The sequence below is a fragment of the Mizuhopecten yessoensis genome, unplaced genomic scaffold, assembly GCF_002113885.1.
Source record: "Mizuhopecten yessoensis strain PY_sf001 unplaced genomic scaffold, ASM211388v2 scaffold6579, whole genome shotgun sequence".
NCBI lineage: Eukaryota > Metazoa > Mollusca > Bivalvia > Pectinida > Pectinidae > Mizuhopecten > Mizuhopecten yessoensis.
In genome coordinates this window covers 256,837-273,091 of record NW_018406620.1, presented here as the reverse complement: position 1 = coordinate 273,091, position 16,255 = coordinate 256,837, and the positions used below count along the sequence as shown (strand labels likewise).

The 16,255-nt window shown below is 34.4% G+C and overlaps 1 protein-coding gene across 7 annotated transcripts in view; it reads right to left on the bottom strand.

Moving 5' to 3' along the window:
* Positions 1–293: 293 nt before the first annotated feature.
* Positions 294–16,255, bottom strand: part of LOC110452301 (putative N-acetylated-alpha-linked acidic dipeptidase) — an 82,108-nt gene continuing 66,146 nt past the window's right edge. For all 7 annotated transcript variants that reach the window (XM_021500724.1, XM_021500723.1, XM_021500726.1 and 4 more), the window contains 12 exons: positions 15,321–15,410; positions 14,385–14,470; positions 13,731–13,850; positions 12,912–12,994; positions 12,133–12,264; positions 10,898–10,986; positions 10,040–10,133; positions 9,357–9,487; positions 8,714–8,838; positions 8,124–8,205; positions 7,569–7,661; positions 294–5,789 (listed from right to left, as the gene is read on the bottom strand). In XM_021500724.1, the coding sequence (XP_021356399.1) occupies positions 5,600–5,789; positions 7,569–7,661; positions 8,124–8,205; positions 8,714–8,838; positions 9,357–9,487; positions 10,040–10,133; positions 10,898–10,986; positions 12,133–12,264; positions 12,912–12,994; positions 13,731–13,850; positions 14,385–14,470; positions 15,321–15,410 (1,315 nt within the window). In that variant the 3' untranslated portion in view covers positions 294–5,599. The remainder of the gene's footprint in view (positions 5,790–7,568; positions 7,662–8,123; positions 8,206–8,713; positions 8,839–9,356; positions 9,488–10,039; positions 10,134–10,897; positions 10,987–12,132; positions 12,265–12,911; positions 12,995–13,730; positions 13,851–14,384; positions 14,471–15,320; positions 15,411–16,255) is intronic.

The following is a 16,255-nucleotide window of genomic DNA, read 5'->3' as shown; positions in this document are numbered from 1 at the left end:
TATTTTCAAGAAATCATAAAAAAATCTATAATACTTTCTTTTTCTTTTTGGTATGTATACGTTGATAATATTGGACATGTATAATAAGTGGGAATTGTTCTGATTATTAACTTTTATAAATTCTTTTTTCCATGAAACGGTAATATTTAAACGTAATCCTTGTGGGGTAAACCCATGCTCTTACTCGAGGACAGGTAACTCTTTGATGCACTATTGTGCAAATAGTAGTGTTTGGTTAGGTATTTAATTATAATATGCGGAATCAAAATCTCAATTAAAACACAACAGCTATGTACTTGGAATACCTTTTAATCATCGTTTGCACTGGATTTCATTATCAAAGAATATTTTTTCACGTAATACTTATCGCACATAGGCCAAACAAATCTCATATACATTAGTCCTATCTCCTAAACATCTTATATTCATTTTCAACCAGATACTCTCACTTCTCTTATCCTAGACAGGCGTATCCACAATTTTCCCGATGCGAGATATCATAGCCTAACTCCAGGGTTGAAACGGGGGATTCCCCATTCAACCAATTGTACGACGTCAGGTCAACAATGTATCAACGTCACGTCTTCAATGCATCGAAGCTCGCCCTCGGCAAAGCCTCTAGATATTTAGGAATCTGAGCCTTTGGGTGGATTTTGTTTCTGTCTTACCCACAAGTTGGGGAAAGGGTATACTAAACAGCCTGAGGTGCAAGGGGCCCGATATGTGCCGAAGTTTGATATGGGATAGGATATTAAATAGCGATTCTAAACATTGTTTGATATATACTTCACATTGTAGATACTAAGTCATGCCAGTTATCATAAATAGAAAAAAAGTCACAGGAATCTTGACGTAGGGCACCTATAACATTAGTTATAGGTACAGTACTCCTAAAATGAATAGCACTGCACGATACATGTATTTGATCTTTCTAGGACTCGTCGGTGAGACTTGATACAAAACAATGTTAAAATCCAAATTTTGTCTTAAACAACTACTGCTGACATACGGTGAAAAAGAAGGAGAGGTGGAAACATAAAAACCCTTAAATAATATGAATTTCAGAGGTTAGATGAGTACTGGTTTATTTCAAGTCTATGATAGTGTGTATATAAAAAACTGTGTGAATCTTATGAAACTTCATCAATCAAAAACAGGTTTGCGAGCAGTTGATACGTGATATTGAATTATTTGTGCCGTTTGTACAACGGATTTAACTCGTACAGGGTGGCTATGAAACGTATCTATATTGATTTGATACGGGCCAAGATAGTCCTATATACAGATAAAAATATCGCATATGCACATATGGCCTAACAATTAAACATGGAAATACCCGTTTCTCGTTCATGTATGTATTTATGTTACATACTATCACCGATACAAAATACAAACCTTCTTCTTTGTTTGTCAGTATGTTATGCATACCTCCTTTACCTTATACTGTCAAATACGTATCCCGAGCAGCCTCCCCAGTAAACCCAAAATGGGGTCCCTAAACAAAGAAGGTCTTTAATGTAAGTGATGTTTGACTTTATATCAAATTAAACGTTGCATTATCAAGCCAGTCATCCCAAAGACATACACATCATGTTTTACATTCTAAATACACCCCTTTTTGGTGAATTCGTAATTTCTACGAATCAGACAATTTCTGACGTTATTATAATAACATAATACGTCTTCACCTCGCGAATATGGCGACTGCCTTTTTTCATGATATTGTATTGGCGTTCATACAGCTATACAAAGCAAAGAGAAAGCATGTTTACGGTTCAACAAGCCTCCTGAAGGGCCATGGTCACCCTTAATTCTAACCACCCGATGGGTTATATTCAAATACCCCTATTAAAGACCGTAACGTATATATATAGTTAAAAAGATATTTCACTTGTACATCAGTAATTGAAAGTTCCGGCATGTCTCTCCAAAGCTAGAAAAAGAGAAAATAAAGCTACGCATGAGCTAGAAATACATATGATTTTAAGAAAGTATGTCATTTCGTAGCACTTAGTTTGATTGCAAAGGAGCCTGACATGTTATAAGTACGGTGAACTATTTTTTATCAAATCATCAGCCTAAATGCCTTATTATTGACTACGTTCCTCACTATGGAATATTTTAGAAATATAATGTACACGTTCCATTTTTTAATGACATATCTCAGTTCCAACTTTTGATATGGATCTTTTAATATCACTTACCAGGGGAAGGAATTTAGGGTGACTATAAGCTCTCTCAAGGGGGGTTGGGGTAGGGTGGTGTGGTGTGTGTGTGTGTGTGTGAGTGTGTGTGTGTGTGTGTTGAACCTTAAAAGGATATGTAAATAAACCACAGAATTTGACCAATACAACTCTAACAAACCTACTCTTTCGTATACATGTATTTATCATAATGTATCGAAGTTGAAATAAAGTATCAAAGTCTAAAACGTTAAAGCAGGAAATATAAAAATAAAAGTATATTTTGCGTTTCATTTTAACATCATGAACTTGTATTTCATTCAGACAATGATACACCAATGTAAACAGTTTCTCAATACGAGACTTGCATGATAAATGATTAATATGATATTCAAAGACGTCTTTAGAATACAAAGATATGCACATCATGTTATGAATTATATTCCAGTATCAATCATAGTATCAATAACTCTTGGATACTGGGAAATAGTTTAAGTTAAAACGGTGAAACAGTACATTCATACCTATGCAAAAATCAATTTTCCCTTTGGAATGACAAAAGCAAATAACATGAATATATGCAAATATTTATAACGATAAAAAGTATGAAATAAAGGAATTCGCATTGCAATGAACTTAACATGCACATGCATGTAGTTCAAATCTGATGTTGAAATATTATTAAAATAGCAGTTTCTACGATATAAAAAACAAATATAGGAGGCTTTTGGTTTTCTATCCAATGAATTTTAATCGAAATTGCATATACTTGAGATATCACACCTAAAAAATAAAATGAGAATAAGATTTGGATGACAAGGGCATTTAATTGTTGAGATCATTGATTAGTAAAACAATTCCAGTAAATCTAAAAGCTGGACTTTTATGAAGACCAATGTATAATCTTTATATCTGAGACATTGAAGAGTTCCACATTTTTGTCCCGGTTCGCCTTTTTAATGTTTGTGTAAATAGCGCATTTTTATTCAAAGTCAATTCAATGCGAATCGGATCTTAAGGGTAAAAATAACCTCTCATGAACAAAACGGCAAAACAAAATGTTTAAGCTAATTAGAGTACGCTCCCCTTACATCTATAACAACATTTTGCACAGACACGACGATAACATAATGATGGAACAATACAATATGATTCTTATTATACTTAAACACAAATGTACAATGAAACTAGAAATTGAATCATAGGGAAACATGGCATTAACAATATCAAAATTCAATCAACGAATTTTGGACCTGAATTATATACATAAATATAAATTATTATAAAATCTTAAAAATATTTACAAAGATGCATTCGATATCATGTACCGAACTTCATTGAAGGGAACAGACTAAACTGTTATTCTTTTAGGTTTGAAACGCTTACCTGTACTCGATTGATTACAGTATATTTCAAACATAACACAAAAAGATAGTATCAGTCAATCACAGTCATGTGTCAATGTAATGTGAATTAAATGACAATATTCCTCATGACGTCATTTTGATGAATATGGAACGAACTATTTCTATGAATGTACTACAGTGACAACAAGTTAGGTTTTTGCATTTAAAATCAAACTTAACATACGCATCGTTTAGCAGTAAACAATAGAAACAATTTCGAAGTGCTCATCGGTTCTTCTATAAATGATATGATTATAGCATGATAACATGCATTTATGCATAAATCACAATTTACATTGGATGACTGGTTATTTAACTAACATATATGAAGATATATCTATATACATATAGAGAATATATTAACTGTCGTTGGTTATCAAATATCGAGGATCACATAATTTGTCTACATTTTCACAATGGACCAGCACGAATAATTGACAATCAGTGAAATCTGCCAAAAGAGCGAGATATATCTGTTATCAAATTAGAAATCAATAAAATGTTATTTATAATGTTTCAACTATATAAGGCCAGTGTTCCGTTTGTTTAAAAGCAGTTAAATTATTACACTTTATTAATCCTATTTGCTTGATTATAGTAAAATACTTAATATTGAAAACACGATAATAAAATTCCATGAAATCATCAATAATATTTACTTAGAGGGTATTAAATCATTTAAAACATCTGCTGTAAGAGTACGTATTCTAGCGTATTCTCAAATTTTAACATATTAACGTATTGATGAATCGGTACACTCATGATATATGCAGAAATTTCAATAAAATTAGCGGTCAAATTAAAATACCGCTAACAAAATGTTCGTATGCAGTAAATCGCACATAAGTGATACGGATGATTATTTGTTTAAATCTGTATATCCTATATTTCTTTTCCAAATTAGTAATTTAGGTTACTGAACTCGTAAAATGCAATCAATTCATCGATCAGGTATCAGTTTTAATTCCAAATATGATAGGTTTTCTCAACCAACTCTTTATAAGCAAACACAGCATGGAATGACATTGAATTGCTTTAAAATTTAACTTTTAATGTTAAGGCGTTATGCTTTAAGAGACACGGATATTAGCACTTGATGATGCTTTGTCATAGTATATTTCAAATGTCGAAAGTTTATTCCTCAATATAAATCTCAAACATTATATAAATATATTTCAAATCGCGACGAATATTTTCTTAAATGTACTATAATTGCGAAATCTCCTACATTGTACCGATATATTCAGATTCTCGAAATTGAAATCGTAAATGATATATATTCTTTAATAAATCTCGTACAAGATATGGATATATTTTAAATTATTAAAAGTCATGTTTTATATAATAATCTCCCCAAATCTCATAAGTATGCTGATGTCTTCTTAACCGCCCAATATATTTTTTATATAACATAAACACACATATTTGTAAACGATATGCTCTCGAAAATCTTATTGATATATTCCAAAAATCTTTATATATCAAAAATGATATACTTGCTGTAGCTTGTTCATTGTATTTAAGAATAAACTTTGTTTCTACCTACATCATAACCAATCATCGCTTGTCGTATACTTTATCTATATAAACAATACACATTGTCAGTATGCACATATCATTGTAGTTAAATTTTAAAACCATAATTAAATTCCATGGTCAACAAGCAAATTCGTGGAATTTATATCCCCCGCTTGCAGGACATATTGTAGGTAAACATTATTGAGGTTAGGTTTAAACATGGGAGTATCATGCTGTTGAGACATAATGTATAACTCGAAGAAGGAAAAAGCCTTATACAGAAGTATTAAGTGAAAGTGGTCATCATACTTGGCCGGAGTTTGAAGAAAATCGGTTAACATTTGTTGCAGTTTTTGCACGGAAACGAAGCGTGACAGACTGATAGACCGACAGCCGGTCAAACCCAAATTAAATTTCCCGTTTCGAAAGCGGGGGATAAAACAAAATTTGATCCTTTCTATATTTACATGAATAAGTAAAAAGGTGTGCATTTCACAGCCCTATATCCTCCAATGTGTTAGCTGCTGATTGGATTGTGTAGGTGGCAACTGAAACCTGTTGTTTCAGTAAACCCCATTTATCTGTTCGGTTATTTAACTGAATGTCATGCATGGTATCTACAACTCCAGGGAAACTGTTGTCGGAATAGCTATCATACAGGCTGGGTGCGAACATAACGTGTCTGAAATGAAAAATAAGTTAGATAGATAATGAGACAAGGAATATGAAATGTTAATCACCTAAGCAAGTATATATAAACCAGTTTAAGGAGAAATCGAAACCCAATGGAATGGTGATCTTAACTAATACCAAACAATACCGTGTCGCCCTAGATATTTATGAATATATTTGTAGTGTATTTTTTAGTCTGCCCATACATTTCTTTCTATTCCATGTCTGTAGCGGTCTCTGCTTATATTTTTAGATCACTACACTTTGTAATCAGAGTTTGTCATGAGAACAATTTTCTCATCGCTTGCACCGCAAAACCCTGAAAACATAGTGCGATAACTGTTTTTCATTTTATATTACTACCTATTTTCCATTAAACCCCCCAACTAAATACCATATCTGTGAAAAACGTAAGTAAACAGAAAATGTCCGCGGAAGAATACTTAGTTTAAATCAATTTTATTGCAACAAAAGACAAATGAATTGGACAAAAGCTATTACAGCTTACTTACTTCCTTTCCGTAACAGATAAATATGTATACAAAATTAATGTGTCACGTAATAGCCTAAAACATTTTTTATATATATACATATATACGATGTTAAAGATGGGTTACAGCAACAGAAGAAAGGATAGGATTAGGGACACCAACGTATAGTTTTTAAAATATGTATTCGAAGAGTTTACTTGAGATCGCGTGTGTGAGGAATACTATGAACCTTAAATCTATTGAGAAAGGTATTTTTAAGGCAATATCATCTTTATTGGCTTCTCCATATGTATATTTATACATAAAACGGTGTTGTCGTCCCAACAGTATTAACAATTATTTGTGTAGGACAAAACTATTTTTACTTTATTATTTTACAACAGTTATAAAAACAAGCTCGGATGTTAGCGCGCGGGGGAGAAGGTGGTTGTGTTAATGTGGGAGGAAACCAGAGTAACCGGAGTAAACCCACGTGATCGGGCAGGTGACCCCATACCTGTTCACGACCGACCGGGGAATCGAACCCCGGACGCCTTGGTGAAAGGCAAGTGCGCTATCCACTGCGCCACCCGATCTTACGCGGATCACCTTCGGGTGGATACCTTTGTCCGAAATGGAAAACAAATCGTTCTCAACTTCTTCGTCAGTATTTTCATACTAACCACCCATGATAATGACTTTATTATGCTACCAGTAGGTGGTATACAGTGTATTACTATTCCATATAACAATATATTGAGTGTTGTGAACTGGTTTGCTTGAGCCGATCACGTTATCGACGAGGAACCGTAAGTATCAGTAATGATTTTTTTTACCTTGATTTGTTTGGAGTGTGATCAGGTGATGTTGGTTTATGTATATGGATGTCAGAAGGTATTATATATATATATAAACTTAAACAAGTGTCCGTGTTGATTTGTACTTCCCTTGGCCGTTCCTCAACTTTTTTTCTGTAGTATTTGCTGTTTCGCCTAGCCTTCAGTGGAGAAGACAATCATGAGTAGTCCTCATGAAGGTCTTTGTGGCGTTTTTTGGCAATCCCACTTGGCCTAGCTGTTATAGTTTGTAGTAGTGGCTGCCATACGTGTGTGGTGGCAGCTACTGGGTTATTCAACTTTTCATATAATTTTCCATACTAGTGTGGCTCTATTGATATCAATAAATTCAATGTCACCAATCTGCTGGCCATTCCCATTTATATTGTTGTCAAAGTTTTTCTTGTGATGAGTGCAGGGGCATAAATTATAATACAATATCTACTATATATTCACTGTCATGAAAGATAAGCATATACCTACTTATATATTCGCCTGTCAGGAAGCCCCTCTGGATCAATGAATGCTCGCTCGAACTGGATCATTTTGTCATTTAGCATTCGGATAGAAAGCGGACTGTATTGATAAAAGTATTGCAAAAAGGTAAATATATGATATTATGTAAGCAATAAAGTATTACAAAAAAGGTTAAAGTAAGGTATAATGTAAATAACTAAGTATTACAGAAAAGTTGTTTAACTATTACCAAAAAGTTAAAATATGGCAATGTGTAAATAAAAGTTTATCAAAGTATTACCAACAAGTCGAATACTGCGTTTGAACTGTCATGTATACTGTTTAGGAGCTCTACGGTGGTTCTATCATATTTAGAAGTTAAAACCAAACCCCATATTTAAGGACATCAAATTTATAGAGCCAACTGTGTTCAAACCAATCAAACTGAAATGTAATCAACAAACTTAAATTTAACGATAAATTGCGTATTAAATTCATGTTCCAGCGATCAAAACGTTATATAATTCATTGTAAATAACACCAATGCTACCAAAAGTTTCTAAATAAAACCGTGTAACGTACCTTCTATCTGCCAGTGAGTTTATCTTGTTCTTGAAGGTATTTGTGCTGGTAGTAAGATTCCTTACTGCGGAATCTAGGGCATCTGTATGTTTATATATAATAGCATATTTAAAAATAATTCATTTAAAGGACATATAAGGAAATAAGGCAAAAATGAAGCTGTAAAGAGGTAGATACCAACCCGCCATAATCATTTTGAGACATACGGTTAAAAAAGGGTGGGTGGGTGTGTGGGGGTAAGACAGGGTTGAAAATAATGTATTTTGCATTTGAAATTGCATGAAAGTTAATAGAAAATTGGAACATATTTCGGACAATCGATAAATCGAGTATAAATCGATAATTGATGAAGAAATCGATAACCAGGGTATAAATCGCCCGCTTCTCTTTTGTCTAATTAATAATGTATAAAGAGTTAGCATCGTTTATCTTTGGTACTCTCTTGTTTTGTTTTTTTCTGTACAATTTCACTTTAGTGAAATGTTTTTAAACGCATAACGATTATAACATGCGCTTTTAAATCCGACAGATATATTTTTGAAAACGTATAATTTCTAATGATGTTTTCAAATTCATTTTATATTAATCACCTATATTGACGTTCTGCTGGTGCCATACGACGCCGAAATCCTTTTTAAGACTGGCGACGAAATTTTGTATAGCAGTGGCATACCGAGTAGCATCGAATGGCAGAAGTTCCACATTAGAAAGGTCCCTGGATTAAAAACAATACTTTACAAATATTAAAGTGAATAATCCTCTTTGATCTTACTTTTCCCGCCGACTTTGTTTATATACGCCACCAATATTTAGTTGTATGAAATCACAGTTAAGTATATTAAAAACAGAAAAATCCGACCATGATTTTCCTGTGTAACGGTCTAGATATTAAAGAACTGGAAATTGGTAGCTAATAGAGTGCCTGTATAACGTGAGTGTTACAATGATATTCAGAAGGCTCAAATATTTTTCACTTGTTTATACAAGCATGTTCTCAACAGATCAATTTTCGTATCAATTCGCAAGGAGACCGTTTCCCAAATTCAAATCAGGATTATAATCATCATGTTTTACTGTCAATATATAAAGTGTATCTTTTCTATTGCTAAAGGCATAAGTAGCGAAACAAGGTACACGCGAACAATAAATATTTACATATGCTTATTCGTATATTGAAAAACATGTTGTGAGTTGTTCTAAAAGTGATATCTTTTTCGTGAATACAGAACTTACCACGCCATGACGGACCACATTTGAGCCATCGCTAGTGTGTAGTTGAAGTTGGGGTCGATGAATCTTGAGAACATCTCAAACGTCTCGTAGGCAGAATGGTACGTTGGGTAAGACAGGATATCCCATCTGTTCTGGAACAACAAAATGAACAAAAAGTTTGGAAATTATTTTAAGACAATGCATTCGTTTCTATACTGTGTTAACAATGTACAACGATACTGGACGATGTATAATACACGTTTTCTTACGTAAAACAACTGTGGTTGAGTTGAAATGAAATTTTCGAACTTGCTTTAAACTACATGTCTTAAATGTCTTTTTTGTCTTATATTCATTGCGCTAGTTTTCTGTTTGTTATTAATGATCTTTTTATAGGTCAACCGTTTTTAGTTTCGGTATTGAAGAGTCTTTGACGTCAGGGCTAACGATATTCCCGTAAAAGCCTAACGTTATCAAAATGTTTTATTCTAACAGTTGTCTTCCATTGTCTAACATCAAGTGGCGTTCAAAAAAATGATGAATCAATGGGAAATGATGATGACACATTTGCAGAGCAACATATAAAAGAATTAAAGACATGAAAAATACCACCTTTTTAATGCAAACTAATTTTGATATGCGGATTTAGATAATATTTACTTGTTTCCCAATGTAAAGCATGCTTAGGTTAATAAACCACTTACTTCGTCATACGTGAACCACATGTCCACACTCGGGACGCCTGCACGTTGGTAAAAAGTCGCCATATCGCTTCCAGATCCAAGGCTGTAATAAACGCTGAGAACAACAATAATAATGATTAGATTACAGGTGACATTTTGGAAAAACAGTACAAAGTAAACTCGATTCAAAATCAAGTTCTGTACACTTATATCATTAAAAGAATAATACAACATAAACATCGGTAGATTAACATATTATTGGGCAAAGTTCATTCATGCATGAACAGATGACGCCGAATACGTTTAAACTGATTGAAGATATGAGCTAGTCATCATTGTATGTCAATAGAACTGTGTTCAATATAAGTTAGTATATATATCAATGTTTAACAACATAAATCGTGAGCGAGCTTACAAAGATACACCCCTGCAAGAAAAATAGTCGAATCACGCACATTGACATAGGATGCAGTTTTACCGTTCTAAGTGACACCAACGTCCAACACACCGTTAAGAACGAATTGCAGATCTCTGGGTCACAAAGTCTGGGAAACAAAGTTTTAAGCGCCATTTCTCAAGAAAAAATAGTCGAATAGCAAATTGCCTTCTTCATGAATACCTACAAACAGTGTACTTTTATTGTCAAAGTTACAACAAACCCAACACGTGGTTTTGGAGGAGTTGCCCTTGCAAAGATCAAGGATAGATGGACGGACGAACGGATATATAGCGATTCCCATATTATATGGCTATGTTCGGAAACCCGTTTTAGTTAAATTTTACGATTTCTTTTAAGTGTTATAATTCAAACTGGGTTTTATTTCAAAGCGATAACACGTGATAAAATACTCTTTCGTAAACGATGTTAGAGTTACCTACCTTGGTTCAGTTTTGTCACTGTTCGGCAAACGAACGTTCCATGCATCGTACAATGTCTTATACGGGCTGTTCTTTTCTGGATTTGGTACCTTAATAAAATTCGAATATGTTTACATTTTTGTGTAAAATATGTTTTAATAAGACATCGGGTTTTATGGATCCCTGTCCCATAGAGCTGTGTTATTGTGTTTGTGGATATACTTATTCCATCTTTGCATATTGCAGAGTTATCTTCTCTTGTGAGCAGGTATTGATTGTTACGTCATTGGTTTGTGAGAGTAACGTCATCAATTTTTGAGAAAACGACGTAATTTTTTCACACAAACCAATGACGTAACAATCAATACCTGCTCACAAGAGAAGATAACTCTGCAATATGCAAAGACGGAATAGTACAGCTGGACCAGGACACTGCCGCTTACAGTAGCTGGTTAGACGATAGTGTAACAATATGAAGTTCTTCTGGGTTCGAATCCCGGTCTAGACCCCATGTTGTTTTTACAAGCAGAATGCTGTTGTTGAGATTTTGCTTGTTTAATAAATCTCATTTATTTTTCATAAAGTCCCGCAAAGTATGAAGTTATACCAATGCCCGGAAAATCGGTTTCTAGTGCCTATTTACTGGTTTTGGCAGTGGAACGGGGCTCCTAAATACTGGTTTATGTATTCTAAACTAGAATTAGAAATAACGTAATGTGAGACTTTAATGCTGTGTTGACGTTGTGTAATATGTATTAAATCATTGGTCGATTGTAATGATAATATTTATTTCACAACATTCGATTAAGTATGCTTCCTCAAAAGGTTTCAATGTGTAAATGACCATATCCTCAATACTCCAAAAGGGGCTATGCTCATTTATGCTCTCTACACCACCGGAATATGTCAATGCAAAATCGACGGCTCAGTGTGACCACATTGCTGATGCGACAAGCAGATTAGTTTGATCCTTAAACGCACATCAAATGAACCTCTCGGTCGCGTAACGGTAAAATAGACTATCTTTGAAGTCAGGTGTCTCTCCTCTGTAATATACCAAGGACAGGTATCAGACTCGCGATTATTCAAGTTTTTTATTACCCGAGAACAGTCAAATACCTAGCCGCGTGCCGTCATTTATTGAAAGGATGCAGAGAGCGACAGTGAGCGTTAACCCTGGAGTATCAAAGATGAAATGACTAATGTACAAGAATATCATAGTTTTCTTTTGGAAATGTTGACACAATTTGACTTACCTTTTTGGCTGACTGATACAATGAATCCTGAAGCAGTGGACTGGAACCTGCTACTAGAGTGTAAGGGTAGTCGCAGGCATAGTCAACATTAAGGTAGGCAACGGTGCGTTCGTACAACACTTTCATGTGTTCCTGAGAGAAATATTAATTCAGTCTTAGAAATATACATGAACGAAAAAGGAATAGTTCCTTTTCTCTAATGAAATTGTATCATTTGCCTGTTGTTCATTCGATTTGAACCGTTTTATAGTAAGACATTATTTTGTTACATGTACATGATGCAATAGATAACCTTTGTCCTGGTAGGATATCAATGCTCGCCAGGGCTGATCACAAATCATAAGAATACTGTTACAAAGGGGAGTAACTCCGGGGAGCTTTCTGCGAGGAACAGTTTGACAGTTTAAGTGTAATCATTAAAATATAGTAAAGGAAACTGCAAGATGGCGACCGTTGTTGAGGGTTGAAAGAGTGAAATTTTTTATTTTGATATTAGATAGGTGAGAAAAATTCTTTATAGTAGTTGAATAAATAATTCTGTTTCCGTGGATGATAAATTGGTAAAACATTCGGTACAGTCTCTGGTTGACCTGAATAAATCGACCCTTATAATATATGAAAGAATTTAATAGCATTTAGCAAATGCTATTTGATACTAACGTGTATTATTTAATTCACTATGCATTATCTTCAGTGTTCATTTTGACCAGGAATAAACTGCATATATTGTATTTTAGTCAAAATCAAGAATAAATAGGAGGATCACAATGTCAGCTTACCTCTACCCACTCTGTAGATCCTATCAGACCATGCTCCTCCGCTCCCCATGACCCGAACACCAGTGTTCGGCGGGGCCTTAACCCTACAAACATGCAAGTAATATGTTTCACGTGTAGTGGTAAGCATAATGTCCGAACCATGACTTAATTCAAGTTAAGATACATACAGCATATTATGACTATAGTAGAATCTATCATGGCTCTTTTTCTAGTCCTTCATAATCGAAATGTAGAGTGCCCAATTAGGCATTATAAAATGCGTTTGGCGATATTTTGAGGATGTTGTTATTGAAATGTTATGGGAAAAATAAATCAGGACAATGAAATAGGTTGGCAGAATAAAAAGTAGCAAACGACATAAGCGACAGGGCATTGTCATATTTAAGTATACATTGAAATGACTGGGCATCGCGCCTTCGATATCGTCAGAAGATGAGCATATGCCTTGGCAAAGCAAGTATGATATGTAACTTAATAATCTAAGGTCGTCATAGTATATAGATTGATATCATTATGTATGGCAAATTTACCAATCTCCCTATTAAGGAGGAAAACTCCCGATTTTTTACCCTTAAGGTTAGCATATTACATAAGTGAATATTTTTCTATTTTTATTATTTCATCTAAAAGAACAACCCTAAGTATGTTTTTTAAAGGGTTATTTTGTCTCAAAGGGGTATAAACACACATTTATGCTGGATTTGATTTTCAGCATGCAGAATCTCCCTCATGGAAATTCAAAAAAATGGCAAGTATGATATGGTATGCTGTCATTAAAAAATGGCATGACGTCATTTCATTTAGTGGAAAGGAGCTTACCTTGCGTAAGAAGATTTCCAAAGACCCGGATGATTTCTGTGAGAGCCGCTGACCCGGAGAGGGGATCTATAGCCCCAAACACCCAGGAATCATGATGGTTCCCCAACATCACATACCGGTCTAACAAACAAAATATCACGCTAAATCATAAATTTTGTATCTTTTAAGCAAAACACTACACTTTTTGTTTCAAAATACCAATATATTTATTCACGATTCTCCATTTAATCTATTACCTAAAATCCTACCTAGTCCCATATGATGTCTATGAGAAATGAAGTGATTGCATGGGTGTATGAAGTGCGTCCAAATGTCGAATCTATAGTTTCTGTGTATCTTATGCGTTTTCAGGAGTTGAACTAATAGAAAGTTCGGCATCTGAATTTTTTTTGGTTCGTCTACTATATTGTCATTGTCATCTTCTTAACACTTTCCGAATGGATTAACACAACATAGATCAATCAATCAACTATAATTGGCAATCAAAACTTTTATCAATAGAAAGTTCGCAATCTTGAATATATTCGGTTCGTCTACTATATTGCCATTGTCATTTTTTCAACGCTTTCCAAGTGGGTTAAAAGAACATAAATCAATCAATCAGCTATATTTGGCCATCAAAACCTATATCAGCATTGAGATAATATACGGTACCTGGTTCTACCTCCCCTCGTATGTATCCAATCACATTTCTCACTGTCTTCACCTCCTCGAAGTTATTAACGGTGAGACGTGCGCTCCTGTTGAAACAGTAAAAAGTTGAAATAAAATAGTTATGTTCGTGTGTTTGAGGTTTGACATCCTTGGGAACCTGAAGATACCACCCTAAGGTAACAGTTGGTAAGAAAAGGAAAGACAGATACCAAGTGTTCTTCTGATGGGGGAGCAGGTCGGTTTTGGTCTCTCCGATGTTCTCTTTGTAAAAACAGAGAAGAAACCCCCCGATTGTATATGGGGTCTCCACATTAATCACCTCCGATTGTGTATGGGGTCTCCACATTAATCACCTCCGATTGTGTATAGGGTCTCCACATTAATCACCATTTAAGACATGCAGTCGGCCTAAGATTTCAACTTGCAAGAAACGTTTCCACGTTTATATAAGAAAACTAGTAAGAGATGTATTTCAAACGAACTTATTTCTTATTATAATAAAGTGTTGTTCGAGCTTGTTGAAAATCACTAGACTATGATAGTCATTGAATACATAATGCATCTATGGTTCCTATCTGTGGACATAGAGGCAGCCCTTAATTTTCACGCATGTCAATTGAAAATGACATTGCAGTTAGATGATTTTTTCTTTTTACCTAGTGCAGTAAGATACACTTTATTTCTTATTTACTGCAGTAAGAGGAATTTTACTTTTTACTTACTGTATTAAAATGAGTATTTATTTTTAGCCTACTGCAATAAGATAAATGTTCCTTTTTACTTACTGAATTAAGATGATTTTCATTTCTTACGAACTGCAGAAAGATACATTACATATATTTGAAGAACAAAGGATTTATAATGCAGCGCATAGAAGTTTTCCTAATCTTTTATTCTTTCTTTGAAAATTGTTGAAGGAAGAAAGGTCATACTTACAAACTAGTGTTTGTAAAACCTGGTCCGAACCTATACTTGATAGGTAGTTTGCCTCTCCACGATACGGGAACCTCTTCTCCTTTCATAGCACTAAAACCAGATATAAGACGAAGGTAAAACAACATGAATAAACATTATATAAGATTATTACGTTTAAGTTAAGGTATTGCGTTTCACAGATAACACCAAATGATGATAAAATTCAAAATCAAATCGCAAACAACATTGTATATTTTCATTTCCCCTGCACGTTCCTCTACAAGCATTACCAGACGAAATTGCGTTCATAGAGGTATGAACGCAATTTGATCAGCGTCATTTGAAGCATCTCCTCCCGTCTCGATTAATAAGAGAAAACAATCAGAAACGAGAATTTCGGTGACGTTACGCTGTTCCATGAACGCTTTGTACACTTTAGTTTCGAAAATACAAGAGAATATATGTATTAAGTTCAATAAGAACTAAACATTTAGAATGATTGATTGATTGATTGATTGATAGGTTTTACGTCCGCTTCACTACCGAGTAGCTCGGTTATCCAGCAGACGAAGAAAAGAAAGGAAAATGAGTAGAAGGGATAAAGTATGGAGTGAAGAGTAGAAGAGGGGGATAGGTTAAAGAAGGAGCCGTCTATCCTATATGTATTAACTGTAAAAGTCTAGTTTTTGTAAGACTGATTCTATGCATAATAATGCCTTAACCTAACACTCGTCGTATAGTATCACCAAGGCTGGACCGGAAGTGAGGTACTGTGCCGCCGCAAGCTACACTAGCCCCTGCCTATTCTATGAATGTTGGTTTTTATATACAATTAGAAGTCTTTCTAAATGTCTTAATAAAGAGACCCTAGTTCTATTGGCCGAAAATTTGAAACAAAGCTTACACTATCCTCTGTGTCGGCGTTTACGCGCCTACTCTTTTTCAAAAAACTCAGA